This window comes from Zonotrichia leucophrys, chromosome 5 (assembly GCF_028769735.1).
Source record: "Zonotrichia leucophrys gambelii isolate GWCS_2022_RI chromosome 5, RI_Zleu_2.0, whole genome shotgun sequence".
NCBI classification, from domain to species: Eukaryota; Metazoa; Chordata; class Aves; order Passeriformes; family Passerellidae; genus Zonotrichia; species Zonotrichia leucophrys.
In genome coordinates this window covers 43923756-43946239 of record NC_088175.1, presented here as the reverse complement: position 1 = coordinate 43946239, position 22484 = coordinate 43923756, and the positions used below count along the sequence as shown (strand labels likewise).

The following is a 22484-nucleotide window of genomic DNA, read 5'->3' as shown; positions in this document are numbered from 1 at the left end:
CCAGCACGCGTGGGAGCCGCAGCTCTGCGGGATCCAAACCGTGACACCGCCTCCCAAAGGAGACGTGGGCTGGGAAAGAAAGTTCAGAAGCCCACTCACTTCTGAGTTCACCCATGGAAAGCACAGTGCTTGCTCACTGCTGGGAACGAGGACTTTTCTGTGTGCAAATGATGGCACTGCTGCCTTCCCCAGAGCCTTCCCACAGAGAATGGGGGTGGGCAGCAGAAGGAGAGCTCTGAGCACCATTTCAGGTACCTGTGCTCCCAAACAGTTCATAAATGACAAATTGAAAGGATTCCCAAAAAGAATATCCTTAGTGCAAAATAAATACGTTCATCCCTCCTTGCTCTGCCCCCAAAATGCTTCTGAATATTTGAAATGGTGAAAGAACAGAAGGATTTTATATCACAACAATCCTGAAATTCAAAATCACCAGCTCTTTGCTTCAAATAATTCACTATGGTGATTTTAACAGCACAAATCCTCCCTTCCTCATAATATTATGATCCCTTTTTTTTTTTTTTTGCAAGACTTCAGAAGAATCAGGCAGATTTTGAAAAAGAAATGACATAAAAGATGCTCCTGACTGCAGCCCAGTGAACAGAAGCTGTTTCTTCCCATCCTTCCCCTCCCATCTCACAGGGAACAAAGAGAATTTTCCACCTCTCAGCTTCACAGACTTCCCCAGGGCAAAAAACAAGCTTGCATCAGTCCCTGAAAATAGTTGCAGGGTATTGCTGCTGAAACTGCTTCACATTTAGGTCAAATCTTGAGAAGATTTTTAGCCAGAGCTGAAGTAGTTTTATGGGAGAACCTTGAGGTGCATCTCACACACTGAAATAAGGCACTAAGGAGACGTAGGGACAGGCCAAGGATTTCAAGTCACTGGAAAGCCAACTAATATTTTGTGTACAACTCTTGTGAGAACAAAGCAGTGTTTTTGTGACAAGTGATAAAGAACAATGAACTTTCAAAGGAACAAAGGTGCCTGGGAAATGCAGGGAGATCTACTGTAGCTGCCCTCTGAGAGGCAATGGGAGACTGGGGCAGGAAAAAGGGAAAGCCAGAAAATAATGTGACAAATCAACTTGGTCTTACAGAAGAAATTTAATCACGTAAGGCATTTAATCATGCCCTATTTTAAAAATGCAGGAGGAGGGGTATGATTATAATATAAAATGTGCCCTTCCAAATTCTCTTTGCTGACTACTTGCTAATGCTAATTTTACTGTCATTTTGTTGTGAAATTCATTTCACATTTTCAGAGCTGTTCACAGAATTATATAGGTGTACTGGGGATTTGGAAACTGAGCAGGCATTTATTCCTGTGACTGGCAGTCTGGTAATGCTTCATAAAACCAAAATACATAAACACCAAAAACATAACAAATGGTTTTTCATTTTAACCCAATACTTGATTTCACCCAAATGTTGATTGTTGTATTATAAATGCCTGAAAATATTCCACAGTCACTGTGGAAGTTTTCTTATCCTTTTGAATGAGTTTGTCATACAGTTACACTGACAAGCCATCAGAAATTTGCCATATTATTGCCAACACAAACAATTTTAGTGTCTATTGTGAGCTACAGAGCACACAAGTCTTGACACTAGATCCTCCTTGAATAATGATGTTTAAAGTAAGCTGGTTCTCTCTGCACAGCCTGTAAAACCAGGTGTGGATCAGCTCTGTGATGTTCTATAGGTTTCATTTGGACATTGTATTACCTGGGGGCAGTTTGCCCTGCAGCTAATGCTGGTGCCATGTCCCACAACCCTGTGCAGGAATGAACTTGCTGCTGCTACCGGGAGCTCCAGAGAGGATTTGCAGGAGTGGGTGAAGGGGAATTGCTCCTGTTGTCACCGTGGGACGGAGAGAGCGAACATGGCTCCTTGTTTGCTGGCAAACGACAGATCCTGGAGCCAGCTAAAACCAAGGCAGGCACCAGCTGCACAGGGAGCTCAGGATGAGACTGGAGCAGGAACTGCTTCCTCAGCAGCAGAAATGTTTTTGACACAGCATCCCAGGAGTGAACATGCTGTCCTATGCACCCTTCCTTCCCCTGAGCACAAAAAACCTTTGTTTCTTTTACAAAAAGGAAAGGAGTAAAAGGTTTTCCCTACTGCATGCAGATATATTTTCAGCATCCAGCACTGTCCTTTCATTCAAAATATGGAATTCTATTTTTATTCCCCGATTATCTAGCAGAATTCACCGTGACCCAAGGGAGAGGTTAATTCTTGTACTGAATATCCTATTGCCATGTGGTTTAGAGAGAGGGAATGCTGCTTCTTTTCATTTTGAAATTAAAATGCAAAATTGTCCTATTTATAATTGACTTCAACTATATATTATCTGCTACTCCTTTTAAAGGCAAAGTATTGCTTACTCTCAGAAATGTACAATACAAAAAGGTATTCCTGAATGTTTTATTTTGGAAGTGTAAAGGCTTTTAAAATAAACAAAAGTAAATATTCAAATACATTTCATACTGCATGTGGTAGGAGTGGCTCCATACAACACAATATGGATGATGCAAATCCAGCAGTTAATTTCTTTGAGACATACAGTATAATATAGATACACTTCCAGATCTGGTCTTGTGCCATTTCCTAACCCTTTTTTAATCATTTAAATCCAGCCTACTTTATTAATTATTAATATTTTTATTTTGTTATATTGATTGTTCAAGTTAGGAAAAAAAAAACCAGTTAAAAACTACTGACTTGCAAACACTGCAAGACCCTAAAAAACCTGCAATCTCTGAGGATAAATATACATTTATTTTTTGAGAAAATGTGTCATTACCTGCAGTTGAATCAAGGCAAAATGATCGTGCGATTAAATAGTCTGGATTGAAATTTAAAGCTGCAGACCATGATTTTCCCTACTCCCAGTTCCGCTTGAAATCTCTCACACCTTTAAAAAAATATAATTAGCTTTAGATTTCCCCGCAATAAATAACACCAGAACATACCTTGTGCTACCAACCTGAATTTAAAAAAAAAAAGTAAGAGGCCACCTCAGTGTTTTGAGTTCATGAGATCATTCAGACACAAAGCCCTAACAGAGTTTCCCAGTCAGAAGGCATCAGGAAGGCTCCTCGCTTATGGTGAACTTGGGCTTTAGCTTGACAGACCTTTTCCTGATGGTGCCCTTGGGGGACAGCGGCATGGTGTCCATGATGCTCTTGTCCTCCTCCAGCTGCCGGGCGGTGCACGACGGCGTGGGCACTTTCACCGTGTTGCCGAACTTGGAGTAGTCCACCGAGTAGCGCCCGTCCTCCTCCGCCACGATGGGCACAAACCTTTGGCCCCAGAGGATCTCGTCCGCCAGGTACGAGGTTCTGGCCTGCGTGGTGATGCCGGTGGTCTCCACCACCCCTTCCAGGATGACGATGATCTCCAGGTCCTCGTGGTGGTGCAGGTTCATGGGGGAGATGTCGTAGAGGGGGCTGTTCTTGTCTATCACGTGGTAGATGATGAGCGGGGACACCAGGAAGATGCTGTTGCCCCCCACGGGGTTCTCCATCTGGATGTCGATCTGGTTGAGGGGCACCACCTCGCCCTCCAGGCTGGCCGTCTTCTTCACCACCTGCATGCGGATGGTGGCACTGATGATCATGCTCTTGCGGAGGTCGCCCACCCTCAGCATGAAGCAGAGCCGGCCCTCCCGCAGCGCGATCACCGCGTGCTTGCTGAAGATGAGGGTCTCGGCGCGCCGGTGCGCCTGCGACGTCTTCATGAAGATGCAGCCCAGCATGATGGCGTTGATCACCAGCCCCACGATGTTCTGCACGATCAGCACCAGGATGGCGGCCGGGCACTCCTCCGTCACCATGCGCCCCCCGAAGCCGATGGTCACCTGCACCTCGATGGAGAAGAGGAAGGCGGAGGTGAAGGAGTGAATGCTGGTCACGCAGGGCACGAAGGCGGCCGCAGAGCCCGCCGTCCCCTCGGCGGGGTCCCGCTGCAGCCGGGTGCTGTGGTCCAGGTCCCCGTGCGCGAAGGCGATGAGCCACCAGACCATGCCGAAGAGCAGCCAGCTGCACAGGAAGGACATGGTGAAGATGAGCAGCGTGTGCGGCCACTTGAGGTCCACCAGGGTGGTGAAGACGTCCTGCAGGAAGCGCCCCTGCTCGCGGATGTTCTTGTGGGCCACATTGCAGGCGCCGTTCTTGCCCACGAAGCGCGCCCGCCTCTCCCGAGCGCGGTACCGGGCGTGATCGGGCACATCCTCGGCCAGCCGGGTCAGCACGTACTCCTCGGGGATGATGCCCTTCCTCGAGAGCATGGCTCCGCCGCCACCGCCGCCGCGCACCGCCCCGCCAGCCGGGGGGGCCCAGGGGCCCTGCGCGCCCCTGTGCGCTCTGCGCACTCCTGTGCGCTCTGCGCGCTCCTGTGCTCCGCGGGCTCTGCGCGCCCCTGCGCTCCGCGGGCTCTGCGCGCTGCCGGCCCTGCGCGCCCGGGCCGAGGGAGCGCCGCGGGCTCGGGGGCGCGGCCGCGCCCGGCGCCGAGCGGGAGCGCCGCCGCCGCCGCCGCCGCAGCCGGCCCGGGAGCGCTCCTCGCCAGAGCTGGGGGCGTTTCTTTACCTTTTCACCCTCCTTTCCTTTTTTTTTTTTTTTTTTTTTTAATTTCCCTCCGGGGGAAGGGTTTCGGGCCGCGGTTTGTATGTAAACATTTGATGCAGGACGGGTTTGCTGCCTTCCATTAGCAGGGGTTCCTTTGTGGGACGCCGTGGCTGCATGTCGGGTGATTATTCCGTGAAATGGGGGCAGGAGGGGGAAAATGGTACGGGCCAATTTTAAAGAAGGAATTTGAATAATAATAATGATAGTAATAATGATAATAGTAATAATGATGATAGTAATAATAATAATAGTAATAATAATAATTATATCTTAATAACAACATTCTAATAATATATTTATAATAATAACACAATAGTATCAATAATAACAATAACATTAACAATAATAATATGTATATACTAAAATTCACCTGTGTGTCTTTTGGTTAGTAGGAGGAAAGCATTCATCTGATAAATCGCAAGGAAGTGGTAGGAAATTTGCTTGAATAAGCTGAATCCAAGGATATTATGGCTAAACAAAAACGTGGAACTAAAGGGGCTCAATCCCACTTAAAATTCTGCCAGAGTTATTTAGAATAAATAAGGAAAATTTTTTTTTGTTTGTTTTGTTTTGTTTATTTTGTGCAGAGACGAGACTGTGAAATGGTGTCAGCTGTGGCTTCTCAGGAAAATGTCTACAGTCCATATGGCAGCAAAAGTTGAAAGAAAAAAAAAAATCTGGCCAGAAAGGGTTAACCCCAGTGACATGAACTTCCAGACAGGCATCAAAATCCTCGGAAGAGGCAACAAAGGGAGGCAGGAAGCTAGAACCTGTTGGGGACACTGGGATATCTCTCATATATATGTGGGTATAAATACATACATGGGCATGCCTATGAGGATGTGTCCTGACAAGATGCATTATGTAAAAACATTCTGATGTGGCTTTGCTGCTGAATAAACAGCAATATTCTCATTGATGTGTTTATTTCCTCTGGTTTCAATATTTTGCTTCTATTTCAGTTTAGACATCAACATTGTGGAGTTTTTACAGCATCCTAGGATATTCTGGATAAGAGTTATTTCTTCAGTACCAATGGATTTGTGATTATTTATTTTCTAGTTGCACGACATGTGTCCATGGACTTTCCTTTAGTTTTGGCTCTAAGTACTTTGGTACACACTGCAAACAGCTCTTGGCACTGATTCCCTGGGCAAGGCAATTGTCCAGTGATGTCTGGGAATCAGCCAGTTGGGGTTGAAAGCAACTTCCACCACCTACAGCTGCTTAAAGCAGCCCACCAAGGGATTTCAGGATAGTGGTTTGAAATAATCACCCTGAGCTCTCTGAGAATTTGTTATAGGTCTTGTAATTAATTGTTTACTATTACTTTGGACTATTTGTACTTTCTGTGTATGGATTGTGGCATGTCCTTGCGCACATCGATTCCCTTTGGAGGGGTCAGTTTCCCAATCTGGTTCATCTTTCTTGCTGCTTTGATAAATAAAGCTAGAATAACAACAAGGTGCCCTGGCACGTGGCTGCCAGGCCACTGAGTTAGCCAAAGGTGGCTAAGCCCTATCTCTAGCCCTTTCTCTTCTACATCCCTTCATCTAGTCATCTCCTAAACTCTCTTTGTGCCCTTGGTGTGGATGTCATCTGCACCTATGCTTTTAGTTTGTTAACTACATGATTTATATGACAATTTAATTTTTTAAAGAGTTTGGTTGTGGTTTTTTTCTTTTTAAAAGACCCCATTTTTCTTTCTAAACATGAAAAAGAAAACCCATAACCCAAGAGGATGAAGTTGATTGAAGTTTTACTTGTCAGATGTGTAGTTCTGCAGCTGTGGCAGCAGGTCCTACTTCCAGAATTTTGCAGTGAGCCTAAACAGGCTGTAGAACACCAGGCTACTCCTGGGCAGCATTTTACACCCTTGCAGATATGGACATAGGGATTCCAGAGGCAATCCTGACTTTTGTGCCGTTTTTCCTGACTCTTTTCTGAGCGTGGTCTTCATTCTGTGCCTTTTCCTCCAGAGGGCGGTACCTCCATGAACGTGGGATGGATAAAACCTGTGCCGGGGAGAGGGTTTTGGAGGAAGAGTGAATTGCTGCATGGCCTGTGCTAGGAACGACCCAGGGAAGGGTGATTTATGAGCATAGTCATCACGCTGCTTTTAGGAATCCTGAACTCTCTAGAGCAGGGCTTCCTTGCTTCCACTTCTGCAATGGGACTGTCATTGACCACTTCTTTTCCTTCATCTCTGAGCACTTAGGGGCTGAGAGGGGACAGCAAAGCCAGTGGCTTCTGCTGAAGAATTTCTAGAGCTGTCTTTGTGGATCAAGTGGCAGATACTTAAAAGAAAAAAGTGACAGATCTTCTGAGTGAGCCAACATACTTGTGTTAAGAGCTGCTGAAAACAATTGGGCTCACAGGAATGAACAATCCCACTCTGTAGTACTGAATCATGAGGGGTAAGTTCTTCCACCCACAAAATAGGTTTTACACTTCAAAACTCCCCCCCTCCATTTATTCTAATTTTAATGGCTATCAAACAAGATCTTATGATAACTGTCAAATTAAAATTTAGTTGTTGCCATGTTATTACTCTGCCTTTAGAAGCTGAGTAAAGCTTCAGAGGCTACACAGTTAGTCTGAAATGAAGTTTCATGAATCACCTTGCAATATGAGGAGGTAGGCAGAAGAAAAGAGATCAGAGTTGGTTCTGCAAAGCCACAAGGGGAGGCAGGAGCAGAGATTGGAAGAGGACTGATAAGCAGAGCCATGCAGTGTTTCCTGGCCACAGTAAGACAAGAGAGTAAACCCTGTAAAGTTTTCTGTCTAGTGGAAGCATTTATACAAAGCAACAACAGAAACTCTGGTGCAGCTCCATGGGCAGCCTATCCCCTAACACCTTTGGGGCTGGGACAAGTCCTATCATCCCCCAGGAAAACCGAAAGCCCTGGCTTGGCTTGTAGCCATTGCAGTACAGCCCTTTGCTTAGTGATGCCTCACTGCCACACAAACACATTTGTGAGCCTGGTTAACAGAGACTGCTGGGCTGCCCATCTCATGGCAACGAGGTCTGCTGACTTGGGTAATGTCAATGAGCCTCACACCACAGAAAAAATGTTCTGGGGAACTGCTCCTGGTCACTGGTGAGACCCTTAATCCTTTGGAGTTAGGGGCAGGAACTCCCTGGTCCCACATAAACAAGACCAGCTGAAATGTGCTGAGGAAATGCCCTGTCCCAGTGGCAGCCAGGAGCCTCCTTGGTCACAGATACTGATTCAGCAGTGGGGTACCATTAAAAATTGGTAATTGTTGGATATGCATGAACTCACCTTACTCTCCTGCAATGCTACTCTGGGAATTACAAGCCCCATTTAAAATGGAAATGTGACACTTGCACTCTTGAGCTGTAATTTCTTAGCGCTGCAGGATAAAGTCCAGCCCCCTGTCCTTTCCTCCCTGCATTCCCTTCTGGGTGAGGCTGGCAGGAGCTTGTGGAGTAGGAGCAAGCCCAAACTGCAGTGTCAAATCCCAGACACTTCATTCAAAGCACAAAAAACCTCACTTCTCTGCATCTCTCCCCCTGCCATTAGGATCTCTGAGAGCTTCCACAGAGGGCTGCAGAGCCTCTGCAGTGTGAGTCTGGGGAGTCCTGCAGAGTGGTGCTTTCCTAAGCCTTTACAGGATGAGATCCTGTCTTAGAGCAGTAATGGGAAGCCAGGAGACAGCATGCCCAGGAGCTGTGGCAGAAACCTGCTCTGTGCCCTTCTGGTCCCACTTCTCCTCTCAGCCCTAATGGAAGCCTGGCATTCCAGGGTGAAAACACACCCTGCAATAGTTCTGCAGCCATTCTTTCCTGGACACTGCCCAGCAAACAATTCCCTGGAGGAGGAGAAAGCTCCCAACTGGCCTTTTTCTCTCTCGAAGGGTGGTAGGCAATGTCAGAGCTGATGCCTTTCATCTGCATTGCCACATCCTGCTCATTTACCACTGCTCATTCTGCACTCTCCTCTGGTGCCACTTGCCTGCCCTTCATGATTGCCCAAGTAACAGCAGGGATGTGCTGCAAATACTCTGCTCTGGAACTGATAACACAAACAGCAACAGCAGTTCTTCATTTTCCCTGGCTCTCTGCTGCAGTGCTAGAAGTAATGCCTTAAAATACCACAGGTCCCATGAGAACACTGAGGTGTCTTGTTCTAGAAAATAAAGCTTTTAAAAAGTGGTTCCAAACTAACTGAGCAGGCTAAAGAGTGAAAAAAACCCAAAACCCCCAAAGGATAAAGAGCTCTCCTAAGCACTAGAAGTCCTTCAAATAGGGGAAGTAACAAAACAAAAAGTGGATGTAAAGGTAAACTTGTTTTGTAAAAAAAATCAGGTAAAGGTAAACTTGTACAAAAATCATTGAAAAATTCATTGTAGCCTTCCATTATTGACCTTCTAACCCTCTATTAATGAAAAAGTCTCAGAATGACTGTCATAGGGCAGGGATGAGTAGCTGTCTAGCTGAATTAGGATAATTTTAGTGGCTAAAAGTTGTCTTTAGTGTCCAGAATTTATTGGTAAGGGTCACAGTAAATCTAGACACATCACGACAGCGGGTGAAATATGTGAAACTAGGAGATGATGAGTCAAGCTGTCATGGCCCTGAGCTGCACTGAAAGGTTTAATGCTGTTTATTTACCAGACTTGGAGGGATAATTTCCAGATGAATTGGTACATCTGCACTGATCTGGAAACAGTGTACATTAAACACTGATACTTTATCACAGCCTGCCTCCCCTCAGCTTCTTCACAGTTTGGGAGGGAGTCTGCCCCCATCCTGCTTGGAATCAGTGTAATAGTATTCAGTGGGCAGAAAGATGGAATCAGATTGTGCTTCATTTCTCGACAGGATTAAAGGAGAGTCTAAGGCACAACTCAGGCACTATCAATAAACCACAATATAAAAAATGTTTTATAGATTTTGTATTTAGATATTAAAGCTTTACAGAGTCATTTCATTGAAAGAGATACAAGCTTTTGAGAGATACCTTTGGTATATCATTTTTCCTTCTGCATTTCGTCAGTCATGAACATTATCGACAGTAAGGCTATGACACATAAAAAATAACATATTAATAAATGATGGGGGTTGAGAGTTACATAAAAACTCCATGCTGGTTATGTTTGTTTGATGTGTATCCTGTTGTGGTTCACCCATGTAGTTTTTTGCAAATATATTTCACGATTCTTTGGCAGCAAATAAAAAGAAAAGTAGTAGTATACCAAAAGTTAAAGTATACAGATAATTCATTAATGCTTTGGATGGAAAAAATGGCTCATTTTATTAAAAAAGGAATAGCTCAATTTATTATGAAATAATATTTATTTACAGGTATTTTACATTTTTTATAAAATAATAAAATTGTATTCTAAAATGCTTTATTTATTTTTATTACTTATCTGCTTGTACAAAAGAAGCAAAGACACTGTCTTCTTGTTCTAGCAGAACCTCAGGCTTGTCATATTCCAAAATAACCCCTCTCTTCATTACAATAACCAAATCTGAATTGAGGATTGTGTGCACACGGTGCTGAAAAACAAATAAACAAAATGCCAGGTCAGTGTATCTCTCTATTCAATATATTCCAGGATAAGATGAATTTTCCTATCAAGTTCAAGTTTGATAAAGGCTACGTATTTTCTGTGTAAACAGTGCAGATAAATATACAGACCAAGAGCCAGGTGGATACTCAAGTACCTAAAAACTACACAGGTACTTTAGTATGAGGAATCCTAAAGTTCCCTTTAGAAAGTCCCCAGCCCAGAGTCCTGCTCCCAAGTGCAGCCAAAAGAAGGCAGCCAGGCAGAGTAGGAACTGGACAACTGAGTGTGGAAGTGCCAGTGGGAAGCTGGGAATTCTCCCACTCCTGGATTGTATCTGGGTCTGGGGTGGCTCCTGGGCTTATGTGGTTTGTCTATTTAGAAAGCTGATCCAGTCAGTTTTACAAGACTTGGGCCACATCTTCTCCTGAGCTTTCACAACCATTTTGCACCCATATCCTTTGGAAAAGGCTTTTCCACACTTCCTCCCCACTGCATGAACAAGTACTCCCTGTTCTGCGCGCTCTGGGCTGTGTTGCTCAGACTTTCACCTGACACCCCTTGCCTGTGACTTGGCAGACCTCTCTCTCATGTCCCTACATTGTCCTTCTTCCTCACAGAAGGGCCCCAGCCTGCCCAGCTGCTCCCTTCCAGGAGCAAATCCAACACCTCCAAAATCATCCTGTGCTTCTCAGCATTTTTCACTTGTAATGTGTTGTTCTGGGCAAAAGGAGACTGGAACTGCACACAGTATTCAAGGTATGTGTGACTGACTCTGAGTTCAGTCTTCTCGTTCCTAATAATCTTTTTTATTTCTTTGTCCATACCACATTTTTCTATCCTAACTCAAGCATTACCTAAACAAATAGCATGCATTGTTTCCATCTTCTTTTTAAATAAAATGCTTCAGTAATTTCCATAATCCCTGTCAGATTCCATCTCCTTTACTGCTTCTTTTAGGTTTTTTTTTCCCTACCATTTATTTTTGGGTTTAGTTTTTTATAAGCCTCTTCATACTGACAGAATTCCACTTTTTCATGTTAACTGTAACTGCATGGGATTTTTTTGGATCTGTTTCACTCCCTCAGGGATATTTAATCTCAGAATATTATGGTTGCTGTTACACAGCTGCTCTTCACCCATAAGGTTCCTAATCAAGTCTTGGGCATCCTCAGTATCAAAACAACTCTTGTATTTCCTTCTCAGGCTTTCCTAGCCAGATTTTCCATAAAATAATCACTGATGGCATCTACAAATCTCATATCTTCTGCAGTTTCTATGACATTTATCCATTCCACAGGCAGGGGCAGGGGACTGAAATATCACATTCCAGCTGAATTTGCTGCCCTTGTCTGATCTCTTTCAGTGTAACACAATCAGTGCTGCCACCCTGGTAATTGTGAGTAATACAGAAGATAACAGAGAGCCAGAACTGTAACTCCTACTGTTCCTATTCTTCCTAAACAGAAATTAGGAATACATGGCTTTTTCTGGGAAAAAAAAAACCACCAAAACCAAGACAAAACAAAACCACACCTGAAAATCAACAAACAAACAAACAAACTCCACCCAAAACAAACAGAAAACCAAACCAACCAAAAAAAAAACCAACAACACCCCCAAAACCATTACCCATCCCACAAACCCCCTGTGTTATGTTTCCACTACAGAATGTTTTGAATACAAACCCACCTGCTGTAAACCTCATTTACAATTGGAAGTAAGCAAAAATATTCAAAGTAAGTTTATTCCAAAATATTGTTTGAACTGTGCAGTTTAAAACTCACTAAGAGTGCCAAAGAATAATAAAGCTTTTTCAGCCTGTCCCCAAACAAACTGAAAAAGATACATAAATGCAAAATACAGTGCAAATCTGAATTTCATGCAGAGAAATCAGGAAATGTCATGGTTATGATTCCTTTGTTTTTTTATAAAGACACACTGGATGGATACCATAAGATAAATCAGATCTTCTATTATACATTTGCTAGGTGAAAATAAATGATGCTCAGAGATTCCTGAGCACATATTTCTCATGTTGAATTTTCAAATGTTAAGGAGCATACTGACTTCATTTCAGCTCCCTGAAATGTGTATTTACTTGTCCTTAGTTAAATGATTATTTTAGCTTGATGAAATTTATATTTTGCAGCAAAGTATATGGCATTTTAAATTAGCTTAAAATGGGAAACAGAAGATAGAGAGCATATTTAGATTATGTACCTTTACAGGTAATTTGACTTATGCAACACATTTAAGAAGCCACTCTTATGAATTTAAGTAAGAAATTTAAAAAAGGAAAAGAAAGCTTACATTTAAACACTATTTTAAAAAAGAAAAAGATGACTGGCCCAATTACCACATTTATTAACACTGACAAGAAGTGACTAATGGGGCATTTCAGATCCCTGTTAGCATTAGGATGGCAGCAGGGACTGTACTTACTGCAATTGTAACCACAGTGCGGTCAGCAAACGCAGTCATGACCACCTTCTGGAGAATGTTCTCCTAGGGAAGGAACAACATTTGGTGCTTTTCAAACAACAGAAGTTGCATGACAGACAAGATAAAGAATAAGAAGGTTTCAGTAAGTAACCACTGACTATTCCATGCTGTTATTTATCATCCATTGCAGAAGTGAAACATGAGCTCTGTGTCCGAACTAAGGCAGAGCCTGCTCTCTCCTGCCATTGCCTCTGGGGCTCAGCCGACACCAGAGCTGTGCCCTGGCCCCAAACTCCCGCTGTCCTGGCCTCAGTCTGACACTGAGGAGACCCAAGGTGAATGTAGGTGCTGCCAGGCTGCCCATGCTGGCGCCTCCGTGGCGTGTCCTTCACCCCAGTGCAAGCCCAGGAATGTCCCAGCACAATGGGGACATCTAACACCAAGGGGTGGCAGGGACAGGCAAGGGACCGCGCTGTACCTGGCATAGTTAACAGTGGAGATGATATTTAAGGTGGCCTTAGCATACATAGCTCTCACTCAACAAGTACTCATCCTTGGCTATTTAGGAGCCTGTTGTTGCATTCCAAACTGCCTGGAAGTGTCACAAGCACAGATACCTCCATTTGTTATTAGCTGCTCTTCAGAGAAGTATTGCAAAGGAGGAAAACTCAAAATTCAAAATGTGTTCCAACTGCACTATGGTTCCCTTGCTGAAGCTCAAACACCAACATTTTACTGAACTAAAAATTGTAGCTGTTCTAACAAACCCCTCCAATTATGTTCTTTACTTACAGTGGAAAGAAAATGGAAATATTTCCTGTAATAACATAAGAGATGAAAAAATGTACTATTCTATTTGGCTTAAACCCAGTCACTGCACTATTACTGAGTGCCTAAGCATCTGCCTAGAAATTCCAGGCAATTAATGCAATAATCCAGTATGTCTTTTCTGTGTCTGTGTTTATTTCCTTGCCTCTACTTTCAAACCTTTTAACTTCCTGCCACCCATGCTGGGAAAACTTGTCACTTGCCAAATCACCCTTCACTGACCATCCCAGCTGACCTTCTCCAGCTTTGTTTACTTTAGAAACCCCACTGCCAATTAAAATAACATGCTTCATTTTCCTAATGCAATCAGCTCTGGAATAACTATTCAATCCCTAGTAAAATGGTTTGAAAGCTCTTTAGATTTGTTAGCAGTGACTCACAACTACCTGGGCTTGTAAGTATGTCTGCAACTAAATATGGTGTAAGCATATTACAGAATAGACAGAATTGTTTTCCACCTTTTACTTCACATATCAAGTAAAAGAAATCAGAAGCACTTCAAACTCACTGTTGCCATGTCAATAGATGCTGTGGCTTCATCCATGATGAAGATGCTAGTCTTCCTCACAAAAGCCCTTGCCAGGCAGAACAGCTGCCTTTGGCCCTGGCTGAAGTTTTCACCCCCTTCTGTGACTATTGCATCTGGAAGTGATACAGAAAATCACAAAGGTCAGATCAGAATAAAGCATGTGCTTGGAAAACAGTCTCACTTTCAGTGTAAAGTAGTATTTCCTAGGCTTACAGCTGCTGGTGACACACTTTTGCCTGCTTATTCTCAGTGTTCAACACCACCAGTACTTTTGTCTCCCTATAATCTCTGTATCTGTTAGACATCAGAGCAGCTGAGGATGTTCAAGAGTGAGTTTCAATGAAACATGTACAGTCTAGAACACTGCACCCCCAGTCAAACCAGCACCCATCATTTCTTTACCCTAGGGCTGTATAACTTACCATTTTAAGGAAGTTTGTTGGTTATTTTTTGGTATTTTGTTAGGTGTTTGGTGGGGGTTTTTTGATTTTTTTTTTTTTTTTTTCTGCATGGCCAAATGATTCACACCTTGAAGCTTTAGAGATCTTCCTCCTTGGACATGACTATTAGAATATACAAAAGTGTTCTAGGTAACAGATGACTTGTTGACAGATTATTTGATTTAACAAGACCCATAAAGCTCATTGCTTCATAACAAAGACATACTGAAATAAAATAATTTAGCCATTCATTTGAAAAAAAGAGGATTCTGCGCCCCAGGTACAGTTGGTAAAGGAGTTATACAGACATAGGACATTTGCCTGCAGGCACTTTTTGTCACCTTGCACAAACTTCAAAAGCTCTTTCTTCATCAGCTACCCTTGTAATAAACAAGCGTGAAACAGGAACACTGTGAATGCTGGAAACAATATTCTCAGAAGAAGTCTCATTACCTAGGCCCCCAGGGAGTGCCTTCACCACGTGCTTGAGCTGAGCTATTTCCAGTGCTTCCCAGAGCATGCTGTCAGTGCACTTCTTCTCTGGGTCCAAGTTAAACCTGCAGCAGGGGGAATTCAAGAACATCAGTCAACAGAAACTGCTGCAATGGATTTCTGCTCTTAGTGTGCTTAGGAACAAACCTGCAGATAATCACAATCATACACTGAAGGTCTGGGCTTGATTCTGATCTATCATTGGTATAAATCCACTGAATTGCCCAGACTTGATCAATGTTTATGCCAATGTGATTAAGGTGAAAATTTAACTGTCAGGCAGAAAGGGAAAAGCTTGCTATTTTGTGGCTATCTTTATGGTTTTGGAATTTATTTTGGTCTGTATAAACTAAATAAATCTCATGTTTTACTAGAAAAAGCTGTGACTATACTCAACCATTAACATTCAATTTTAACAAAGGCCAAAATTCTACCCTCCCTCTTTTTAAATACAATGTCACTTTGTTCTTCACTGCTGTAGAAATGCTAACAGAATAATCAAGCTTCATACTGCATTACGAGATTGAAGTCTTCACTGCAATTCAAAAAACCTTGGATTTATGAACAGATAAACATTATTTTAGCTTGCTGTGGCCCAGAAGTGACAGTAACAAATGTGAATCTCACATCATATTACATTAGCATGTACAATGACAATAAAAGATTCAATGGTTCATGACACTATTTTTACATTTTACTCCTGCTGTATGAGTTGTGAAGGATTGATGCTGGCCTAAATGCATTTTTTAATAGATTAATTAATAAAACAAAGGAATACAATCACATCATCTTCTGATGTGAATGAATCATGGTCTATTCAGGCATGTCCTGAAGCCTGTATCCTTTTCAGTGAACTCTGATCATTTAAGTAGAAACTAAAACTGCAGGAGATGTAACTGTGCACTGAGAATTGTACTGTTTCTTCCTAAGGTAAATGGCACAGACACAGGGAAGGGCATTTGTTGGAAACTGGAACTTTTGGCCATTGTGTCTACTACTACATCATCTTCTCAGAGAAGTAGGAGGAGAATGCAAAAAGGAAAAAAAAAAAAAGCTAACATATTTGGTGCCACAGATGAAATGGCTCAGAAGAAACACAGATAGAGGCTCCAGGATAAAACAGGCCAGCCAGTCTCTCAGTACTTCTCATGTTGCTCTTTTGCTTTCTCTCTGTCTACAGCAATTTTTTAGTCTGCATTTTTACATCTCATGTATTAAGGCAGACAGATTAAAACAGATGTAGGAGAGAGAAGGTTTCAAGAAATTATGGGTGGTTATGAGTATTTGATCAGTGAGCTAAACTGATTACTGGATCCTGGAGGAAAAAATATTGGCCTTCTCTGCTTCCCAGGCATGGGATGTCTGCAGCCAACAGTGTCCTGTCCAGGCTCAGGCACAGGAAAGGTTAGTCTGGCAGAGGTGAATTAAAAGCACAGACAGAAATATAACATATAATTCTTACTGTATGAAATATAAGCAATTTCATGTTTTTTATTTTATTGCTGGCACTTAATACTCACCGGATTGTTCCACTGAATAAAATAGGATCCTGGAGGATGATTGACAGCCTGGATCTCAGTGTCTGTAAGGGCAGCTTGGCAATATCTATACCATCAATGATAATCCTCCCTATTCAAAAGAAAGGGCACAGTGTGTTTATTGTGCCACACAGCTGCTGGCCAAGACATGGCTCACTTCCAGGCTGAAAGGCAGTATGGCAGGAACTGTATCACACAGCCCCTTCTCCACCAAAGAAACATGCTTTGGCTAAAAAGCCAGCACAGCCTTCTTGAGAGTAAGCTCAGCTGGAAAGCACACAGAGGGGGCCTGAAGTACCTTCTGAATGATTAGATACACTGCTTAACTGCTGGATCACTACACAGCTATCAAACAACAGGGTCAGACATTACTTCAATCAAGGATTAATTACCAGGGGCAACAAGCCTTTCAGAAAACCAAATTACTGTTGAGCACTATGAAATCTTATCTCTGAGTACAACTGCGTTTCTGTATAGGGGCTCTGTGGGTGATGTGGCTGGGAAACAGGCTGACATCTTTTTGAGATGCACCCTGTGAGGCATGTGGACATGGTCCAAAAAGCAGGAAATATGGCAGGAAATTCCAGGGCAGCAGGCCAAGCTGCAACCCCCAAGTGCTGAGTTGTTTGAGCCTGGTGGATCCCTTCTGTGCCTTGAGCACAGATTACACCTGAACACCTTGCCCTTTTATGCTTTGGTCCTACTGTTGTGATTTAACTGCACAAAAGGCTGTCATCTGTCACTCTTGGACTTTTGCTTCTATCAAGCAGAATTTTTATTGATCTGGCTTACAAATGGCACAGCTGTTAGGTGACAGATGATAGCAGCTTTAAACAAGGCCAGAAAGTGTGTCCTGCAGATTTGAAAATCACACTTCAGAGATGCTGCTGTTAAGGAAAAGACTACCAAAGAACCTTCAGGAGCTAAGCTTGAGTGACACACAAAAGTGTTATCTTACCCTCAAAGGTGTCAACCATTCTGAAAAATGCAAGAGAGAAGGAGGATTTTCCACTGCCTGTTCGGCCGCAGATCCCAATCTGTGACACAAAAGCAGATGAAGATCAGGCAATGGAAATACAGGAAATGGATAACATCTGTACTTGACACAGCAGATGAGAGTGTGGAGGAGCTGTTCTGATTCACATGACCCTCTTCTCCTCCTGACAGATCAAACTGAACCAGCCATTATAGAATTGCTGTGTTCACTTTTTGTCTTTTAGGGTTCTGAGCATTTAAGGATAAATCAAGGCCAGTCCTATAACAGGTACAATAGGAGAATGGCAATGATGGGTACAAAGACAAGAGAGTCACGTGAGAAGGATGAAAAGTAGGTGTAGCACTGTAAGGGCTCACTGTCACTTCATTTGGCACTGTGTGCTGACAGGAGGCACTGGGATACAGAGAGGGAGGGTGTTTGCCTCAATACACCAAGCTAAGAATCCCCCAGACTCCTTAACAGTGCACTACATGCTTTGAGAGAAAAAAAATCATCTGTAATTCAGTCACCAAAGCATTCTGTGGTATGTTTTAACTCTGATTTATGTGATGTGCTAGTCTAAAGAGCTTCTGAGAACCACTGGAGTTCTTTACCTTTTGTCCTGGTGAGATGTGGGCATTGACATGTTTTAGCACTGGCTTCAGGTTGCTGTCATATCGGACACTGAGGTTCTGGATTTGGATCTCCCCTCTGTCTGGCCAGTTCTGGGGAATCTGTGATGAAGCTGTACCATGGGCACAGGGGGGAAAAAACCCAACATCAACCCTCTTATAATAAACTAGTTGGTTCATTAGGTGATTTACTACATTTTTCATGGCAATACACTGCAAAGTCATTAAAATTTCAGCAAGCTTTCTGCATGCTGCACAAAACTGCACTTACAAAGGAGCCCTTCATAATTTTCAGCTTCTGTTTTGAGAAGGCCATTGATCCTTTTCACTGCCCCCAGCTGGATCTCCATGTCAGCCAGGTTACGAACCATCCAATTCAGATAGTTTGACACCTGATGTAAAGCAAACACACAACTGAATCCCAGATCTTTAGTAGTTTGCACCATTTGACCAGCATGCAATTTATATTCCTACACATGAACGCCTCAGTAAGTTGTGAATGCACTGGATGGTACAACACCAACAGGGAGGCAACAATGACTAAAGGTTACATTTCCTAACTGCAGTGCACAGAGACTTTGGTATTGTGGATATCTGATCTACACCAACAGAAAAGAGGGTGGGGGAACAATAAAGACAGGTGAAAAGACATAATTTTGGTAACTCAAGTTTGGACAATCTAGAATGACATACCAGGGCATAATTACAGCTGATGCACTGAAAATGTATTATTCACAATGCAACACAGTATAAAAAATTATGATGCAACTTGTTCATGTTTCATTGACATATTTGAACTAACACCTCAATGAGATTTGATCTCAAAACTGAAGAAAGTATACACTCAAATATGTCAACCATCACATGTGAACTGAAGTAAACACATGGTTTCCATGATGTTACAGTACCCACTAGAGATGTACAGACACCTTCAATCTTCCTGTTCATCTTTGTGCCCTGAGGAATTACAAAAAAATGTTTGGGAGAGACAGAAAGGATCCTGAGATTCTTACCATAAGAGCATAGGTTAGTCCCAAGCCTACAAGTCCTGAAGTGATTTTATTATACAGGCAACTGGTAATAGAAGTGACAGCTGCTATGAGCACCACACATGCTCCAATGTACTCCTGAAGGAATATGAATAAGCTCCATCATTATAAGTCTACAAAGGATTAAAACGTTCTCATAACTTTGCACACCAAATAACAAAGCCATTGCACCATTTCCAAACACAGGCAGAAAACCCCATGGAACTCCATCCAGACCTAACCAGGAACCCATTATTACTGCTATCAAGCAGGGCTGTGCTGGGGAAACCAACACAGATACCTAAAGCATGTAATGGAGGTGGCTGAAATCATGCAGCTGAAGTTACCTGGGATAGGAGGGAAGTGCTCATGCATCCCATCTCTGTGGCTGATGATGAACTGCTGGGAGGCTCTGCTGTTGCTGCTGAGTTCCTACCATCCATAACTGTTCAAACAAGCCTCTCTTGCACAGCACACACCTATTATCTTAAGGGCCTCTTTCTGCTTTAATTTAAATCATTGGTGATTTGACTTCCCACAGACAATTCTTTGAGTAAAATTGTGTAACAGACTAGAAAACAAACTCTGTGGGAGGATAACTATCATTTGTCTGTGTTTGAACTGTTAAGTGATATCAGTATTGATCAGAATTAGGGACTTCAGGGGGTCTAGCCCTGAACATATAATAGGGTAATCATATTGTATTCAAGTCATAACCAATACCTGAACTAAATTAGAAAAAGTACCAGTTAAGGAGAAGTCCAAAACGAAGCCATAGAGTGTGACATGAAAAGTGAATTAACATACATTTAGCACATCTAAAAGAAACCCATGTTACCAGAACAGCATTAGTACACCTGCATTTAAAATTGTGATAGAACCTTCCACAACATAAAATTCTTTTACTTGCTTCTTAGAGGATTATTTTTAATAAACCATTTCTCATGCCAGGCCACTTCACTGAGCAGAAAACAGGCCACTGAATATCTTTGTTGTTCTTCAGATGACCCCCAAAACAGACTCAGACTTATCTAATTAGAAGAGCTTCTAAGATATTGAAATGTTCCTAGGAAGCCACAAGGCAGAGGCTGCTGACACTGACTGACATGGCTCTACAATAACATGCTGGTTGGTGGCACTGCTCAACTAGCTCTGATCACTCTTCACACACAGAGGAGCCAGTATGACCCATGAAAACTATTCCTGTCTTGGAAAAACAGCTGCAGGCTGTGGGGAAAATTCATACCCCATTCAGTGACCAGGATGGGTTGGGCATATGATCATTACAGCCAGAGAGACATGGAGGGCAAAGGTATAGAAATTGTTGGATGCCTCATCAGATTACTCGGAACAAAGTTAAAAATTCCTTGTGTATATGAAATAATAACAGTAATAATAGTAATGTAATAATGATGTTGTACTTGCCATGCGAACTTCCAGCCAGCGATTGGCTGCTGTGAGGAAAAGGGAGGCAATGTTGTTGGAATCTGTGTATTCAAGAAGTTTTTGTCGGAATTTGGCTTCATATCTAAAAAAAGGAAAGAAAAAAAAGAAAGGAAGAAGGCAGGAAAGCAAGAGGAAACAAGAAAAAAAAAGGAGTCAGGCCTTGGGGTCTCAGAAAAATAGAAAGCAAAATTTAATTTCTGAGGTATGTGCTTATGGACAGCTTGGCACAGGGTATTAATCAGCCTATCAATAGTTCAGAGTGACATTATTTGTAGTTTTGTATTTGACACAGGCCAAATGTATTTGTGCAGTATCTTGAGAAGTAATTTGTGGATATTATTGCATTGATTACAATATAATTGATTATTGTATTGAAGTTCTCTAGGACTTCCACTGGGCATTTTATAAATGTATTTTATGACATAATAATTGAGAGAGAAATCTAAAACTAAAATACTTAAAATATGTATGAGAAAAATAATGCATGTTAGTACTCGTGAAAAGAAGCATTAATGCTGCAGGATTTGGCTTTCCTCAATCATATAAACTCATGTTTTAAAATTTTTATTACCATAGGGCCTAGAAATGGTAACAATTGCAAAAGTATAAATTCAAAGAACTTCCCATTATAGTAGCACTCATATTAAACAAATGCATTTGTCCTTATCATTAAACAAATGGGGCACTTTGGAAAATGGAAGTCCAAGAACATGGCACAACAAAAAGTGCTTGGAAAGAACTGTTTCCCTTCCCTCAAGGAATTAGTACACAAAACAGGATTAATCACAAATAAGCCTGTTTATAGTTTGTTATAGTGAATTTGTACCCACTCATCAGAATAGCTGTGCCAATGAAATCTGCCATGAATTCAGCAGGTATGGGAGGGTCTTGGCAAGTGCTCAAGTCAGCCAGTCACCCCTGTTAGCTGGGCATATTTAATTGCATAGTTTTTAATATAAATTAAAAGTAAATTAAAGTGATGTCAGTAATCAAGTGTACCAACAATTACAGCTACTAATGCACAAGCCTGGCACAAAAGTCTTTTCCCGGGTAGTGATATAAAGCTCAAAGGCCTGAAGATTTAGTTCAAGCACCCAAATCTCACCTTTTTCCCCTTTTTATTAAATGATAAAGTTTAATACACTTGATATCCCCCTCTGAAACTTTACCTTACCCTTTAGCTATTATGGCTGTGACAAGCACTGACTATTTATAAACTCAGCTCTCCTAACACATATAGAAGAATATCTATGTATGAAGTACATGGCTTGTAGAAGCTTTCAAAATCATTCACTGCAGAGTACCTTAATCCTTCTTCTGAGCACAGGAATGACTTCACATAAAAAGTTTATGACTTGGTGGAAAAGAAATAATTTAGCTGCCCACAACTTAGCCATGTGCTAAGACATAAGAGACATGTCTGCTGTGTGCAGTGGGGAATGATGGAATGGCTTGGATTGTAAGGGACCTTACAGATCATCTCATTCCAACCCCCAGGGACATCTGTCACCAGCCCAGCTTGCTCAGGGTCCCATCCAACTTGGCCTTGCACACTTTCAGGGATGGGCCATCCACAGCTTCTCTGGGCAACCTGTGCCAGTGCCTTGCCACTCTCACAATAAAGGACTTTTTCCTAAGATCTAACCTAAATCTACTCTCTTTCAGCCTGAAGCCATTCCCCTTGTCCTGTCATTACATGCCCTTGTAAATAGTCTCTCTCATCTTTCTCACAGGTTCTCTTCAGGTACTGTAGGGCCACAATCAGGTCACCCCAAAGCCTTCTCTTTTCCAGGCTGAACAAACCCAGCTCTCAGCCTCTGCTCAAAGGAGAGGTGTTTCATCTCTAATCATCTTTGTGCCCTGCTCTGGGCTCACCCCAGCAGGTCCCTGTCCTTGCTGTGCTGGGCCCCAGAGCTGATGCAGCTGCAGGTGGGCTCTGAGCAGAGCAGAGGGCAGGA

The 22484-nt window shown here is 42.5% G+C and overlaps 2 protein-coding genes across 3 annotated transcripts in view; both read right to left on the bottom strand.

Annotated features, from left to right (window-relative positions):
• Positions 1 to 1273: 1273 nt before the first annotated feature.
• Positions 1274 to 4523, bottom strand: KCNJ11 (potassium inwardly rectifying channel subfamily J member 11). The gene has a single exon (XM_064715287.1). It carries the CDS (start codon positions 4292 to 4294, stop codon positions 3092 to 3094), a length of 1203 nt encoding a protein of 400 aa, XP_064571357.1. The 5' UTR covers positions 4295 to 4523; the 3' UTR covers positions 1274 to 3091.
• Positions 4524 to 9554: 5031 nt separating this feature from the next.
• The window catches only part of ABCC8 (ATP binding cassette subfamily C member 8), a 73669-nt gene continuing 60739 nt past the window's right edge, over positions 9555 to 22484 (bottom strand). The window contains exons 30-39 of one of the 2 annotated variants that reach the window (XM_064714959.1): positions 20506 to 20608; positions 19066 to 19179; positions 18324 to 18444; positions 18035 to 18165; positions 17403 to 17481; positions 16427 to 16535; positions 14868 to 14971; positions 13954 to 14087; positions 12618 to 12680; positions 9555 to 10161 (exon numbers count right to left, since the gene is read on the bottom strand). In XM_064714959.1, coding sequence (XP_064571029.1) covers positions 10024 to 10161; positions 12618 to 12680; positions 13954 to 14087; positions 14868 to 14971; positions 16427 to 16535; positions 17403 to 17481; positions 18035 to 18165; positions 18324 to 18444; positions 19066 to 19179; positions 20506 to 20608 — 1096 coding nt within the window. In that variant the 3' untranslated portion in view covers positions 9555 to 10023. Of the gene's footprint in view, positions 10162 to 12617; positions 12681 to 13953; positions 14088 to 14867; positions 14972 to 16426; positions 16536 to 17402; positions 17482 to 18034; positions 18166 to 18323; positions 18445 to 18960; positions 19010 to 19065; positions 19180 to 20505; positions 20609 to 22484 lie in introns of those variants that run through there. The other variant, XR_010440564.1, reaches the window with a different exon arrangement.

Bases quoted from the DNA above. Each gene is read 5' to 3' on its own strand.
- KCNJ11 (XM_064715287.1), bottom strand. From the start codon at position 4,294: ATGCTCTCGAGGAAGGGCATCATCCCCGAGGAGTACGTGCTGACCCGG.